A 13,646-nucleotide genomic window follows, 5' to 3' on the forward strand; every position below is an offset into this window, starting at 1 on the left:
ACATAACCATTATTAACGTGGTAAGAAGCATGATGCAAAAGGAAGTGTATATCTAAAAAAATTGTGGCCAGAAACAGTATTATGTGTAGTCTACTTGAGCAATAGGAGTCCAATAATTAAGAAGTTTGTAGAAGACCATATCTCAAGAAATATGGAACGGTATAAAGCCAACTCCTTCACACTTATAGAGTTTTTGGTGGTGTAGCATATGCCCATATTGTTGATGAACTAAGAGTAAAGCTAAATGACAAGAGTGAAAAACTTTTATTTATTTATTTTTTTTACTATGATGCAAGGTCTAAGGGTTATAGACTTCATAATCCGAAAAGTAAGAAAATTGTTTTTCATGTAGATTTCAAGTTTAATGAAAACAATACTAGAATTAGAAGAATCAAAAGCAAGATTACACCTTCCTTCCAATATTGTTGCATTTCTTCTCTTATCCGTATTATTACTTCGAAATAAATTCTCATTTTGTTGTTTTTTGTGTTTATGCTCTAGTCTTAATTAGGATTTTTTTTTTATATATATACGCAATGGGACAAGCATGTATCAAGGATGTGCACAGCAGTGAGCCAATATTAATAAATACTTATAACCCTTATTTTACATAAGTTGATTTGAGTTCTTTTCAAAACGAACATTTTATGCAAGATATTTAGTATCAAGAGACCAAGACAGCATTGGTGTCTCCATTAGGGATACAAGCATATATTGTTTGGCCTTAACAAACAAAAGGAAATGATTATTTAGAAATATATTCTTAAAATGGTACTCAGATTACACAAAGCTTATATAGAACTGATACACATTAGTAGACGAGTATATATATATATATATATATATAGAAGAAAGGAGCTACACTGGGTGGTCTGGAATACCAGATTGCGGTCGTTGAAAGATACCCAGGTGACAGAGCAGCGTCCAGACATGCGTGATGAACTCTCCTCCCTCTGTCAGATGCTGCAAGTGAGCGTTGGTATTATCTGACGGAGCAATACACAAAATTATCTTCACCCATATTTCCTTCAACACGCGAAACCTCAGGCTTTCTTCTCCAACTAATTCAATCAGTTGCCTCCCAAGTTTCCCACCCTTCTTCAGTATCGACTGAGGTGGATCATCACCCACCTTCATGATTTCATTCAGTTTGTCGCTCATGCTCGTCTTCCCTTCTAGAAGGTCCGATGTTTCAAACACAGTCCTGTCAAAGGTGAACGAGGTCAACTCTGTTGGTTCAGGCAGAAGAAACTCCCGAGCAAATACCACCAGATATGCACAGTACTTTGATAAACTATCAGCGACCTTGTGATTGAATTGGTCCTCGTCTCTTCTGTGATCAAGAGCTGTTTTTTTTAGGCAAATGAAGGTGGCCACATGCCACACCAATATAATTTCTGTGTACGTCTCCAGCTTGCATGCCCATAAGAGTTGTCTGAGCTGCGCATCTCTATCAAACCCAGAGAGTGTCAATAAAGACTCACCAATGCTCTTTAGCTTTCCCTCATTCTCTATCAGCGACTGTGCAATGGCCTTTTTCACTTCGTCAGGCAATTGGACAAAAGGGCTTTCCTTCTGCCCTCTCCCACCCCTCATCAGCACTGTCTTCAAGCAGGAAGGTTCATATCTATAAGAATCAAGCAAAGAGTACTGACCGAGTTTTTGATCCCAAGGCTTCAGTACGCTTTGCCTGCACACAAAGCTCAACAGAGTTTGAAGAAGGTCCATCTCATGCAATGAACTCAGTTTCACGTAATAACAGAGCAACAGCACCTTAGCCCAATCGGAGAATACATAAGTAATAATCTGCCAAAGCTCCACAAAGCTAATGGCAAGCAGGAAGAAAACAGTAATCAAGACATCAATATTCCCTTCCATGTGAAGCTCTCCATTAGTTGGTTTGTAGTTCAAAAGAATTCCAATCACCCAGAAACTCCCCAGCAATGTGGCGACAGAGGATAGCAGCAACAAAGGCTTACCAGTAATTACAGCATACTTTGTATAGAAGCTATCGTAAAGGAATCCAAGCTCCGTCTCAATCACCTTGAATGCTCTAATGGGATCATTCAATAGTCCTTCAAGGATGAGCCTTTTGGTCTTGTCTTGCTTGGCCTCTGTCCAGGGGTAGCCTGTGAAACGTCGTCGGAGTAGCTTGAAGAAAGCAAATGATAGGCAAACATCTTTAGCTTCCTTAGAGTTTTTGAGCACACGACCCGGGCATCTCCATATTTTTTCAACTGTGATGACATTGAACTGAACTGCAGAATTGTTGAGCATTAGCTTCATGAGATAATCCGGTGGGTTTATATCGGTGTCCTTCGGGTCCTCGCCCGTCACCAAATACTTGTATCTGTTAGAAGGAACAAAGACAGAAAGAAATCGATTAGCTTTTTCTTTGCACATTGATATCTTGATCAAATTTTAAAGTGTGGAATGAATTTGAAACATTTGAGTTATTTGTAATAAGTAGTACCCTTTCATGGAAACAGGATCGATCTCGTTGCTCAGCTCATGCTCATAATGCATATAATCTGAAACCAGCTTGGTGTTCAACATTGGTCGGTTTGGTAGATCCACTAGATTTAAGCCGATAAGCCTTTCGATCGCCTTGAACATGAATACGAACACGAAAATATATAGAGGTATCCCGAAACTAATATTCTTGAAGTAGGAATTGAAGATGAAACCAACGTAGAGTATTAGCAAGAGTAAGTTAAAGTAATAGCTCATCTTGTTATCATTGTCCTGGACACTGAATGCAGTGATGGAGTTGGTGCTGCACTTGATGATAATCAAGAACAGAGACCAAAGAAGGAATAGATTGTTGTGGAAATTGGCGGTTTGCATGAGACCAATGGTGTAGGCTGAGATGCTGTCAGTGAGGGTGAAGGCCGCCCACAGAGTGTATTTGATAAGTGCGCTGCGGCTCCGGCGACGGTATGAACCGAAGAGAGCCAAGAAGGTCATGAGAGCCCCACTGATTACCACCAGGACTTCTATGCGGGCAAGCTTGCCAACATCTTCGTCGAGCCATTTCAATAGGGCTTGAGCTGTGGATGTGGAGTTCCCCGCAGCAACGTACATGCCTCACCGGCTACTGTCCCTCACATATACTATAATTAAACTCTTTATTGGCTCTATTAATTATTTATAACAACTCCTAAGTGATTCAATTTCAAGGAAGGGATATGTACCTCAGCAGCAAAGGAGAGGAAAAGAAGAGCAATATGAATAAAAAGCAACCCTGATGGAAGAACCGAAACAGGTTTGGGATGAGACTGCGTAGAAGGCAAGTATAAATTCCTTATGAGTAAAACTGTAAAATATTATAACATTGATTTCGCTAGCTGTGACCATGGGGTTGCATTTTTTTCCGACATGATGCTGAATTACATTTGAGGCTTTTGTCAATGAATCCAATGTGGCTATTGGCCTAGAGGACATTGACCAAAGCATAGGACCAAGTGTTATGTCCATTAAAAAAAAAAATGACCCCATCCGGTTAAAGGAAAACCTTGGGAGAGGAAAAATGTGACCAGCAAAGCCATCCGGTTGAGATGATTAATAGCATCATTTCAGGGTCCCTTGGGAGAGGAAAAATGTGACCAGAATTCGAATCCAACATAGAGAACTTTAACTCTCAAGGGGTTTGAACTTTTTGCACTGACCCATTGAGCCAAGGTGAGGGCTCATGAAGCATTAACTCCATATACTCTTTTGAGTAATAATTAATGATAAAAATGAATTGAGTTGTTTTTTATGAAATCACTCTAGTTCCTTCTTTTTAATTTGTGTACTATATATTTTTTTCATTTTCCATTTCTGTTCTTCCTTGTGCATATATGTGTGTGTTTTTTTCATAAATATAATAAATGCATATATAATCAGGGCCGTGTGCATAGTCGGAAATTGAATGTCCAAAATTCCCATACCAACTTTATTTTTTTTAACTTGGCAATGAAATTCGCATCCCAACACATTTTGTAATGAGGCCAATGTCACTGGATCAAAGGCCCTCATGGCATTGTTTGTGCTTTTAACAACTAAATTTTTTTTATGAAAAAATGGACAAACTACATTTTTATTATCTCAAAAATAAATTATATATATTTTTTTAATGCATGTGGTTTATCCACCTTTTCAAAAATATATATATATATATATTTATTATAATTATAAAGTAGATAAATCGCAAAAACTTAACTCAAATAAAAGGCAAGTACAAAGGTCTCAAAGACGTCAAGAGAACTAATATAGGATACATGCATGAGCTCTTTTGAACTAAAGATGCGCTCAAATGTTTCAAACAACGGCCTTGGACAAGAAGGCCTGCATTCCCTAGTGAAGATCAGAGGTGAAGCCTCCATGAATCCTACATGTCGCTTAGGGAACTAGGGTAGCATGCAAGCCTAAATATGTGGCCAACATAGGTTTACATTCACAAAGAAAAAGGACAAGGAATAGATGATCAATCAGTTCAATTACTATATGGGAGAATGCACAGGTTGTGTTTGGAAATTTATTGCATTTCATGTTGGCAAGATTTTCAAGTATTAAAATTGTATTATCGCATGCCATTGAAAACATCAGTTTTCTTGGGGTAGGTATCCTTCCAAATGAGATCGTGCATAACATCAACCTCAATCATTGAGAAAGCTATAGAAATATTTGACTTTCAGGAAATGTTGCTGAGGGCCCTTGTGGGCCCCGGCATCCTTGTCCCATTCATTTGTAAAAAAACCATGCAAGCCCGGGATTCCTGGCCTTCTTTTTTTTTTCCCCATGCAAACCCCTTTAATTAAGACTTGTATTAAGCCTTGTTTTGGTGGAATTTTTTTGTTGCCATCTTGTTGGTTGCATGTTGAGCAAAGATATTAGCCTCCCCACTCCCCATCTTCTACCCATTTCCTGATCTTCTAACCATTTTTCTGAGAGAGAGAGAGAGAGAGAGAGATGCAATTCCCGGCACCGTAAAACCTTCGACCACCGCACCTCCGGCGAGCATTGGAGGCAACTAAGAAAGTTCTCCATATTAGATCTCTTTAGCAAGAAGAGAGTGCAGTCCTTTAAGAGAGTGAGAGTAGATGGAGTGCATGTCTTGTTCTAAACTAAGGCATTCTTTTCTCTCAAGATGCAAATCCATTGGTGATCTAGTGAGATGCTTTTTTTACATGAGTATTTCTATCACCGGAAGTTAAACTTGGGCAAGAGATCTTCTAAAGATGGGGAATGTAAAAGAATACTTGGGTTTCTTGAAAGCTTGTGACCCGAATAGCCCGGAGTTGGTCACCACTTCTCTCTTTAAACCTACCTTCAAGAGAAACCTTGCTTCTCTCCTTAATGGCTGCACCTTGATAGTGTAGTTCCTCTTACTCATCTCACCAAGTAAGTCTTCCTTCTACTTGATTGTTTTTGCCCTTTAACATGTTGTTGCTCTTATTTTTTTAGTGCCCCTTCATTTCTTGTATATATGTTGGAAAGTGTTAAGTTTTCAGGTTGGTATTTTAAGTAATGACAATATCCTTATGATGGTTGGTTTCCATGCTAGCTTGTTGGTACACATGCTCAAAATTTGGTGGTGCAACCTTAAGTCTTTCTACACTCTTAAACTTATGTGTAAATCCCCAGGTTCCAACCATTCATGGGTTTATAGCTAATGTTTATGTATGGGCATGCTTAAGTTTTAAGCCTTAAATTTGAGAGTGTGTTAAAGGCATCCTCTTTATATTCGGCTTGTTTTGGTGTTATAGTATGGTACTTTAAACATATATGTGATATATATTTATATACTCTCACTGGTGTTATCATGTCCTATATTATTTTGGAATCATGATCTTTGGTTCTCATTAGTCATGTTCAATTTGAAGTTCTTTTTCATGGTAGTGAACCTTTAGAAAACATGCATGCCTTATGTTATTACATCCCAACAAAGGAGTGTATTTTTGAAACTCTTGGATTATGATGATCAGTTTTGTTACACTTGATGAGAATTTCATGTATGTTGGACCTTCATTTAGGAGTATTTATTGAGACTTTAGAATTGGTTTCATGTCCCTAGGATTTTGATGAGGTTTGAGTTGTAGTTCGGATGAATTGGAGTTTGACGAGTAGCATGTAAGTAATCCACACCTATTATTGTGACAAGCTTTAATTGCAAAATTTCTGATATTGTTTGGATTATTAAATTGGGTATGTTTGGAAACTTTACATTATTATTTCAGTGATTCTTGATATTCGAATTATGGATATGTCGAAAAATCTGAACTTAGCCTACAAAACAATTTGTTTTGAATTTTGTAAGAAATCCATTGGTAAAATTTCGTATTTTGAGATTATAAAATTTCTGAAATTTTATAAGAGCTTTATTTAGATTTTAATTATTTTCTAGCTATGCTTAATTATTTGAGGAATATAAGTATTTCCTTATTTATCTGTTTATTGATTATTTGATTGCCATTGATTTTTATACTCGATATTTTTAAATTATTCTTTTTTTGCTTTGGTTAACAAAGTGGATGCTTGAAGGTTTTAAATTTTTGTTTATTTAATTTATAGTTAATTTTTTTGTTTATCTTTTTATTGTACACGAAGCGGAAATTTTTGAATTTTATCAATATTTTTTTAAGTATATGTGAGCCCTCGAGAAATTTTTAGAAATTTTTGAATTTGTACTCTGCAAATATTTTGTATCTGAATGTTTTGGTCTCCAAATGAACGATATGCAACCCTGTCAGTGGGGGGTTAAACCATGACCTTGTCGACAAGTAATTTTGGGAAAATGAGACTGCAGTTTCGCACCGTGTCCGTTCGGTGAAATAATCAACGGCCACCTGGTATTCAGTCTCGGGTCACCGAGGGTAAATAAATGATATCTGTTATTTTGGATCGGGTCTGTCACCGAGGATAAACAAATGAACTTTGACACTTACAGTGAATTTGGAGACATACTCTTGAATTTGTTACTTTTTGGCGTTGCCCTTTTGATTTTGAAATTTTGCAAAAAAAAAAAAACTCAAATATTTGTCCTATCTTGAAATTTCTGTATTTTTTTGATATCGTATTCTCGGGTTTTTGAATTCGTAGAATCATATTTTTGTAAATATTCTTTGATAGAATATTTCACTTTGTATTTTTGTTTTGTTTAAATTATGTTTTGAAGACCTATGCTCATTTCTCGGGCGAATTATTATTCACGCTCTAAAAACCCCGATATTCTTTTTGATTTCGATGATTCTTAAATAGTGGTATTACTTGAGAACTATACCTCGTTGAATTATTTATTTTTGTATTTGTTTAAACTTTGAATTATTCTTAATACCGAAATCGAGATTCATTAAGCCTCGTTGTTTTTAAAACAGCTTCGGATTACTTCATCGAGCTAGTGAGCTCATGGATTTTCTTTAAATCCTTTTTCGGATCATGAGTGATAGATCGGCGTGGATCTTGAAAGATTGTCTCGTAGATGTTGTCTTATCCCGTTGTAAATTTTTAAGTTCTTGTTATTGTCTCATCCCTTCATCTTTGTATTTTTGTATTTTGGACTTCAGTATCCCAAGATTGTGTATTTTTGTAGAGTTTGTAATCCGATAACTCGGCTTGGGTTATTTTTAGTTTTTGCCTCGTCCCCGAATCGGGATTATGAGGCCTTGCAGGCCTATGGGGCTCACACCTTGTGGGTCTGCGGCCGTTTGTCTGCGCACCGGGTCCGGCGAGCCGGGTTCGGGGCATGAGAGCCCTAGAGCGAAGTTGGTGGATTCGTTCGATGCCATCCACAGAAGTCTAGACTTTGCTAGCCCTCATGTGGAAGAGGTAGGAGGTGTTATTCCCTCTGACGAGGCAGGAGGAGACACTCCTTTTGAGGAGATGCAGTTTCAGACCACAGGCTAGTCGACTGACTTCTCCAGGCGCTGTGTAGCGGCCTATGTTGATTTCTCATTCAGTCTTGTCGGTTCTCTATTTGTTCTGTTTTCTGTTTCACTTCTTGTGGTGTGCTTTGTAGTTCTGTTTTGTACCTCGACAGTGTGTTTTGCATTGTTGATGGCTGTATTTGCTTCTGTTTTTAATTAATGTGGTTTATCCACATTTTCAAAAAAAAATATATATATACATATATTTGACTGGAAAACTTTTATTGGCTACAAAGCTCCATACTCTGAGGTCTCTACTATCTGGGGGAGGTTCCGAGATCCTAGAGTTTATGCCCTATAAAACAAGAGCAACCATATTGAATGTTGGCAAGTAGGAGGAGAAAAGATCCTTTACGGTGACCAACAAAAAATGTGAACTACTAATAGACTCCAGCCAAAGATTCGAAGGTGAACATCTGAGTACCTAATGGTCTAGCCAAAACAAGGTAGAGGTACTATTCTTGATTATAGAGATAACACATACCGAAAAATAGGGAGGCAGCTTTGAATTCCATTTTAGAAAAAAAAAATTCTTTTTTTTTAGGGAAAGTGTTGTAAAGTTCCAAGTGAGGTTGTTTTTCGATAGTAGTTAAATTAAATGACTTGCATATCACACCATATGGTTCGGACGAAATCTTCCACCACTATTTACCAAACAACACATTATTGAAATCTTCAATTCTCCTAATACCTTAACCACCTTGATCCCTAGATTTTTGTAGTTGTTTTTACTAATAAGCCTACAAGTAGGGTTATTTAAATCTCACTGGTGTTATAGGAAATCTTGATTCTCTTTGGTAATTTACATAGAGAGTTAAAAAAAAAACATAGACATCCAATAAGACATTATAAAGGTGAGTACCAAATTTAATAGACTCAATCTATCACTAATAGAAATAATATCATAAGAACAATCTCTAAAAGTATATCTTTTTAATATAATCTCTCCGTTCCTTTTTTACTTGTTACATTTTGGAGCTTTTCCTTGTTTCTTTTACTTGTTCATTTAAAAATTTTGTATAACATTAAATATTATTTTTTCAAATTTACATTTTATATTTAATGTACTTCTGCAACTTTTTTTTTTTTTTGAAATAAATGTGGATAAACCACAGCTTTATTGAATAAAAAGAGACAGAGAGTACAAGATAAAATCTCTCACCAGAAGTGAGGAGAGGAACTAGAAACAACAGGAAAATAAAAGACAGGGAGAGAAGGAGCTAGGAAGGCGGAAGACACCGTCTGGTCCCTCAGGCCTATCCAAGCCATCAAAAGGAGCAACTACTCCTGCGCATGATCAGAGTCCGATTCTCCAACAGGGTTTGAGTCTCTAGCGCTGTAGAAGTTAAGAGAGCGCTTGATTTTCAGTGAAGCTTCAGTAAGGACTGGTTGCTGACTATCTCCTGTAATTGAGAACCAAGAGAGGAGCATATTAGCAGTTTTAATAAAGATATTGTAAACCGGTAAAGCAGTCAAATGAAAAATACGAGTGTTTCGTTCAATCCAGATATTCCACAAGATTGCACGGGAAATAAGATCCCAGAGGGTTCGGTGTTGTGGGATAAGAGATGGAATCCAAGAAGTCCAAAGAGTGGGAATTGAATGTAGAGAAAGGTTGAAACCAAGGATTTGTGAAAAGAAACCCCAGAGACGATTGGAGAAATCACATTCAAGAAAAAAATGGTTAACGTTTTTCAAGCTTTGTGACATAGAACACGGTGTCTCGTGGAGCTTTGAGTGTTGCACCCTCTTTTGAAGAGATTTGTGAGAGTGAGAATTTTATCTTCCCGCAAAGCAGTGCAGAAAAAGAGTTATTTTTGCTAGGACAGATGGGTTTTTCCGGAATTGAGAATAAAGTGGACTATGCATTCCACCATCAATGAGGAATTTATAAAATGATTTGCCAGTGAATTTTCCACTTTTTTCCAATGCCCAGGAATAGAAATCTTCCTGACTATGAGAGCAATCTGGAATGATCTCTAAAAGATAGGATAACATGTCTGAGGGAGCAGAGTAAAAGAGAACCTCTGGACAATTAATAAGTTGGATGAATTGTCTAATATTTAGCCAAGGAGATGTACAATCCGAAAAAAGTGTTGGCCAGAGGTCTTTGAGCAATTGTCCATCATGCCAACGGTCAAACCAAAGAGATGTGTTTGAGCCATTTCTGATGATTTTGTGTATACAGGATCGAAGGGAAGTAAAGTAGAGTTCACTCCTGCCCAAAAGAAAGATTTGTTTATAGGTGGGTTGTGGAAAAGAATGATTTTGTGTACTTCTGCAACTTTCAATAAATTATATTCAACTATACATTTTTCAGAATATATTTAAATGAAGGTAATAATTAGAAAGTTAATATAATTTTTATAATTTTATGTTACCAACTAACTTTAACCAACTTTTTTTTTAATAAGGTGGATAAACCACAATTTATTAGAAAAAAAAAGAAACAGGGAAGTACAAAGTACATAAAACAGAAGCGACATAAACGAACAAAGTAGAGAACTGTAACCCTCACCAGAGATGAGAAGAACAGTGAACAAAGAAAGCAAGAAAATACATAAAAAAGATAGAGGATCTGGAGCCGGCGAAGTCAACCGTCTGGAGACACAGGCCTGCTCGAAAAAGAAAAGAGTAATCAACAAACTAAGCACAATTTCCAACCGAAAAGAATTATTGGTTAAATGATATTTAAAGAGAAAAAAAAAGATCGGATAAACTCTTGGTAGAAAACAATAACATATGCACGCACGCACACACCAGAACAACAGCAAAAGAGCAGAGCAGCTAGACAATTTCCCTCGCCGGCGGCTGTTGAAATGTGCCGAGGTGGCACAGCAGCGCCCAGACATGCGTAATGAACTCTCCTCCTTCTGCGAGATGCCGTGCATGAGCTGTAACCTTGCCCGACGGAGCAATACACAAAGTTATCTCAACCCATATCTCCCTCAACACTCTAAACCTCAGACTCTCATCGCCTATCAATTCAATGAGCTGCCTCCCAAGCTTCCCACCCTTCTCCACTATCGTCTCCGTTGCATCCCTCACCTCCATCAACCTATCCAACTTTCTGCTCATGCTTCTCTGCTCCCAGAGATGTCTCATTGTCTCACGTACTATTCTGGCAAAGATGACTTCTGTGACCGAATCCTGATCAGGCAAAAACTCCCTACAAAAAACCACCAAGTAGGCACAGTATTTTGACAAACTATCTGCAACCTTGCGATTGAATTGATCCTCTGTACTTGCATGATGAGGAGGTGCTCCTGTTTTTAGGAGACAAATGGAGGTGGCCACATGCCACACCAAGATGATTTGAGTGTAAGTCTCCAACTGGCAGGCCCAGGAGAGCTCACCACCATACCCAACTTCACAGAGTGTCAATGAGTACTCTCCAATCCTCCTTAGCTTTCCGCGGCTATGTATCAGTGCATGCACAATGGCTTTTTTAACCTCTTCAGGCAATTGGATAAAAGGGCTGGCCTCCTGCCCCCTCTGAACATTCATCACCACCATCTTGAAACATGAAGGATAATAGTCATAAGATTCAAGCAAAGAGTACTGACCAAGCTTATCATCCCAAGGCTTCAAAACTCTTTGCTGGCACAAGAAGCTCAACGCAGTTTGAAACAAGTTCATCCCCTGCCATGATGACTTCCTCACGTAGTTACAGAGCAACAGCACCTTCGCCCAGTCTGAGAAGACATAGGTGATGATCTGCCAAAGCTCAATAAAAGCGATAGCAGATAAGAAGGAAATAGTCACCAGTGAATCAACGATCCCCCTCATCAAATGTTCCTCATAACTGGGTGGCTTATAGTGAGCCAGAACCACAGCTACCCAGAAGCTCCCCACCAATGAGGCCACCGAGGACAGCAGCATTACTGGCATGTGAGAAACAACAGCATACTTTGTATAGAAACTATCATAAAGGAATGCAAGCTCTGTTTCAATCACTCTGAATGTTCTCATGTGATCTCCTAACAGTCCTTGGACAATAAGCTTCCTAGCCTTTGGGCTGTTGGCCTCTGCCCAGGGGTAGCCGGTGAACCGCCTTCGGAGTAGCTTGAACAAAGTGAAGGAGAGACAGACATCTTTCGCTGCCTCAGAGTCTCTGAGCACTGGACCTCGGCAACTCCATATATTCTCCAATGTAACAACCTTGTCGGCAACTTTGGCATCTTCGATATTTAGTTTCATGAGATAGTCCGGCGGGCCAACCGCCACATCCTCCTCCTTCTCTCCGATGACCAGATACTTGTAGCCCTTCATGAGAACAGGATCAATCTCATCCTCATTGCTTAACTTATGCTCATAATGCATGTAATCTGAGACCAGCTTAGTGTTCACCATTGACCCGTTTGAGTTCCTGACTTGATAAAACACAACAAACTTTTCCAAGAACTTGACCATGCTTATGGCCATGAAAATTGCTACAGCAATCCAGATACTAGTCCACTTCGCGTAAGAATTGTAGATGAAAAGTGTGTACACCACTAGCAAGCCTATGTTTAACATGTTGCTCAGCCAGTTATCAATGTCTTTGATGTTAATTACAATGATTGAGTTGGTGATGCACCTGGCGATGATCAAGAACGTCGACCACAACACGAACAGCTCGTTGCGGAACTTGGCGGTTTTGCATGAGACCGATCGTGTAGGCCGAGATGCTGTCAGTGAGGATGTAAGCCGCCAGCAGAGTGTACTTGATGACCGAACTTCGGCTCCGGCGACGGTATGATCCGAAGAGAGCCAAGAAGGTCATGAGCCCAGCACTGATCACCACCAAGACTTCTATGCGTGCAAGCATACCAGCATTAGTGTCCAGCCATTTTAGGAGTATTTTAGTTTTGGAAGAAAGATAACCCATCATGGTGCCTGATACAACAATGTCACTTCTAAATGAAACCGGATATATACATGATGATCTCGTCTTGGGTTTCTAAATCCTTCGCTTTCAAGAAAGAGATCTATATATTCCTTGCCAGTGCTTCTTGACTCTGTGCATGAGGCAGCATGGTATTAACTAATGAAAAGAGGAAGACAAAATATAGCAAAATGGATAAGAAAGAAGACAAAAGTAACAGAAAACATGTTTGGCGCTGCTTTTGCTTCCGTGCATTTGCCTTTAAGCATTCCTTGAAATAAGTATTATAAATTAAAGATACTGATTTATTGCTGATGCTACTATAAAAAATTTTAAAACGTAGCTGAAGAATATTGTGTAATGAATGGAGGCACGTGTGAGACAGGTGATCTCTCATTTGGGGGACGAAAAAATAGAAGGATTCGGAAGAGAAGCTGCTGGCTCGCGGGTTATCATACACCCGGCCACGTGGATTAATGGAATGTTCTGGTTGGCAGAGGAGAAGGAGGTTATGCTATAGATCAATCATGTATAAAGGAGCGTGAGGAGGAACAGAAGGGGGTATTGAAGAACAGAGTGGAACCTTGGGCCTTGAAGAGCTTCCGGTGATCTTCTCCATCAAATCTTGGCAATTCAACCCTGATGGATCTGTTTAAAGAAAACTGAGTTTCTTTGATCCACTCATCTCTGCACCTCATGGGATCGATTGATGTTGAATCAGTAATTCCCATCCCCAATGCCCTGGAATTCTGCTGATTCTCAATATAAGAAGATATGTTGACTAAGGACTGCTCGAGTTGCTTAACTCGCTCTTCTCTTTGATCCATTATTGCCAGTAGTCTTTCTTCCCTCTGATCCATCAGAATCATCAT

The 13,646-nt window shown here is 38.7% G+C and overlaps 2 protein-coding genes across 3 annotated transcripts; both read right to left on the reverse strand.

Moving 5' to 3' along the window:
* Positions 1 to 780: 780 nt before the first annotated feature.
* On the reverse strand, positions 781 to 3,257 carry LOC120256103. Of its 2 annotated transcripts, XM_039263874.1 has the most exons (3): positions 3,195 to 3,257; positions 2,474 to 3,113; positions 781 to 2,350 (listed from the first exon to the last, which is right to left on the reverse strand). In XM_039263874.1, the coding sequence occupies exons 2-3, from the start codon at positions 3,082 to 3,084 to the stop codon at positions 859 to 861; spliced, it is 2,103 nt and encodes a 700-aa protein (XP_039119808.1). In that variant the 5' UTR covers positions 3,085 to 3,113; positions 3,195 to 3,257; the 3' UTR covers positions 781 to 858. The 2 variants fall into 2 exon arrangements, with proteins under 2 accessions (XP_039119808.1, XP_039119807.1); XM_039263873.1 differs by having other exon boundaries at positions 2,474 to 3,201.
* Positions 3,258 to 10,694: 7,437 nt separating this feature from the next.
* Positions 10,695 to 13,646, reverse strand: LOC120256100. Its single transcript, XM_039263870.1, has 3 exons — positions 13,358 to 13,646; positions 12,465 to 12,785; positions 10,695 to 12,412 (listed from the first exon to the last, which is right to left on the reverse strand). The coding sequence occupies exons 1-3, from the start codon at positions 13,644 to 13,646 to the stop codon at positions 10,695 to 10,697; spliced, it is 2,328 nt and encodes a 775-aa protein (XP_039119804.1).

The sequence above is a fragment of the Dioscorea cayenensis genome, unplaced genomic scaffold (assembly GCF_009730915.1).
Source record: "Dioscorea cayenensis subsp. rotundata cultivar TDr96_F1 unplaced genomic scaffold, TDr96_F1_v2_PseudoChromosome.rev07_lg8_w22 25.fasta BLBR01001285.1, whole genome shotgun sequence".
In the NCBI taxonomy this organism is placed as follows: Eukaryota; Viridiplantae; Streptophyta; class Magnoliopsida; order Dioscoreales; family Dioscoreaceae; genus Dioscorea; species Dioscorea cayenensis.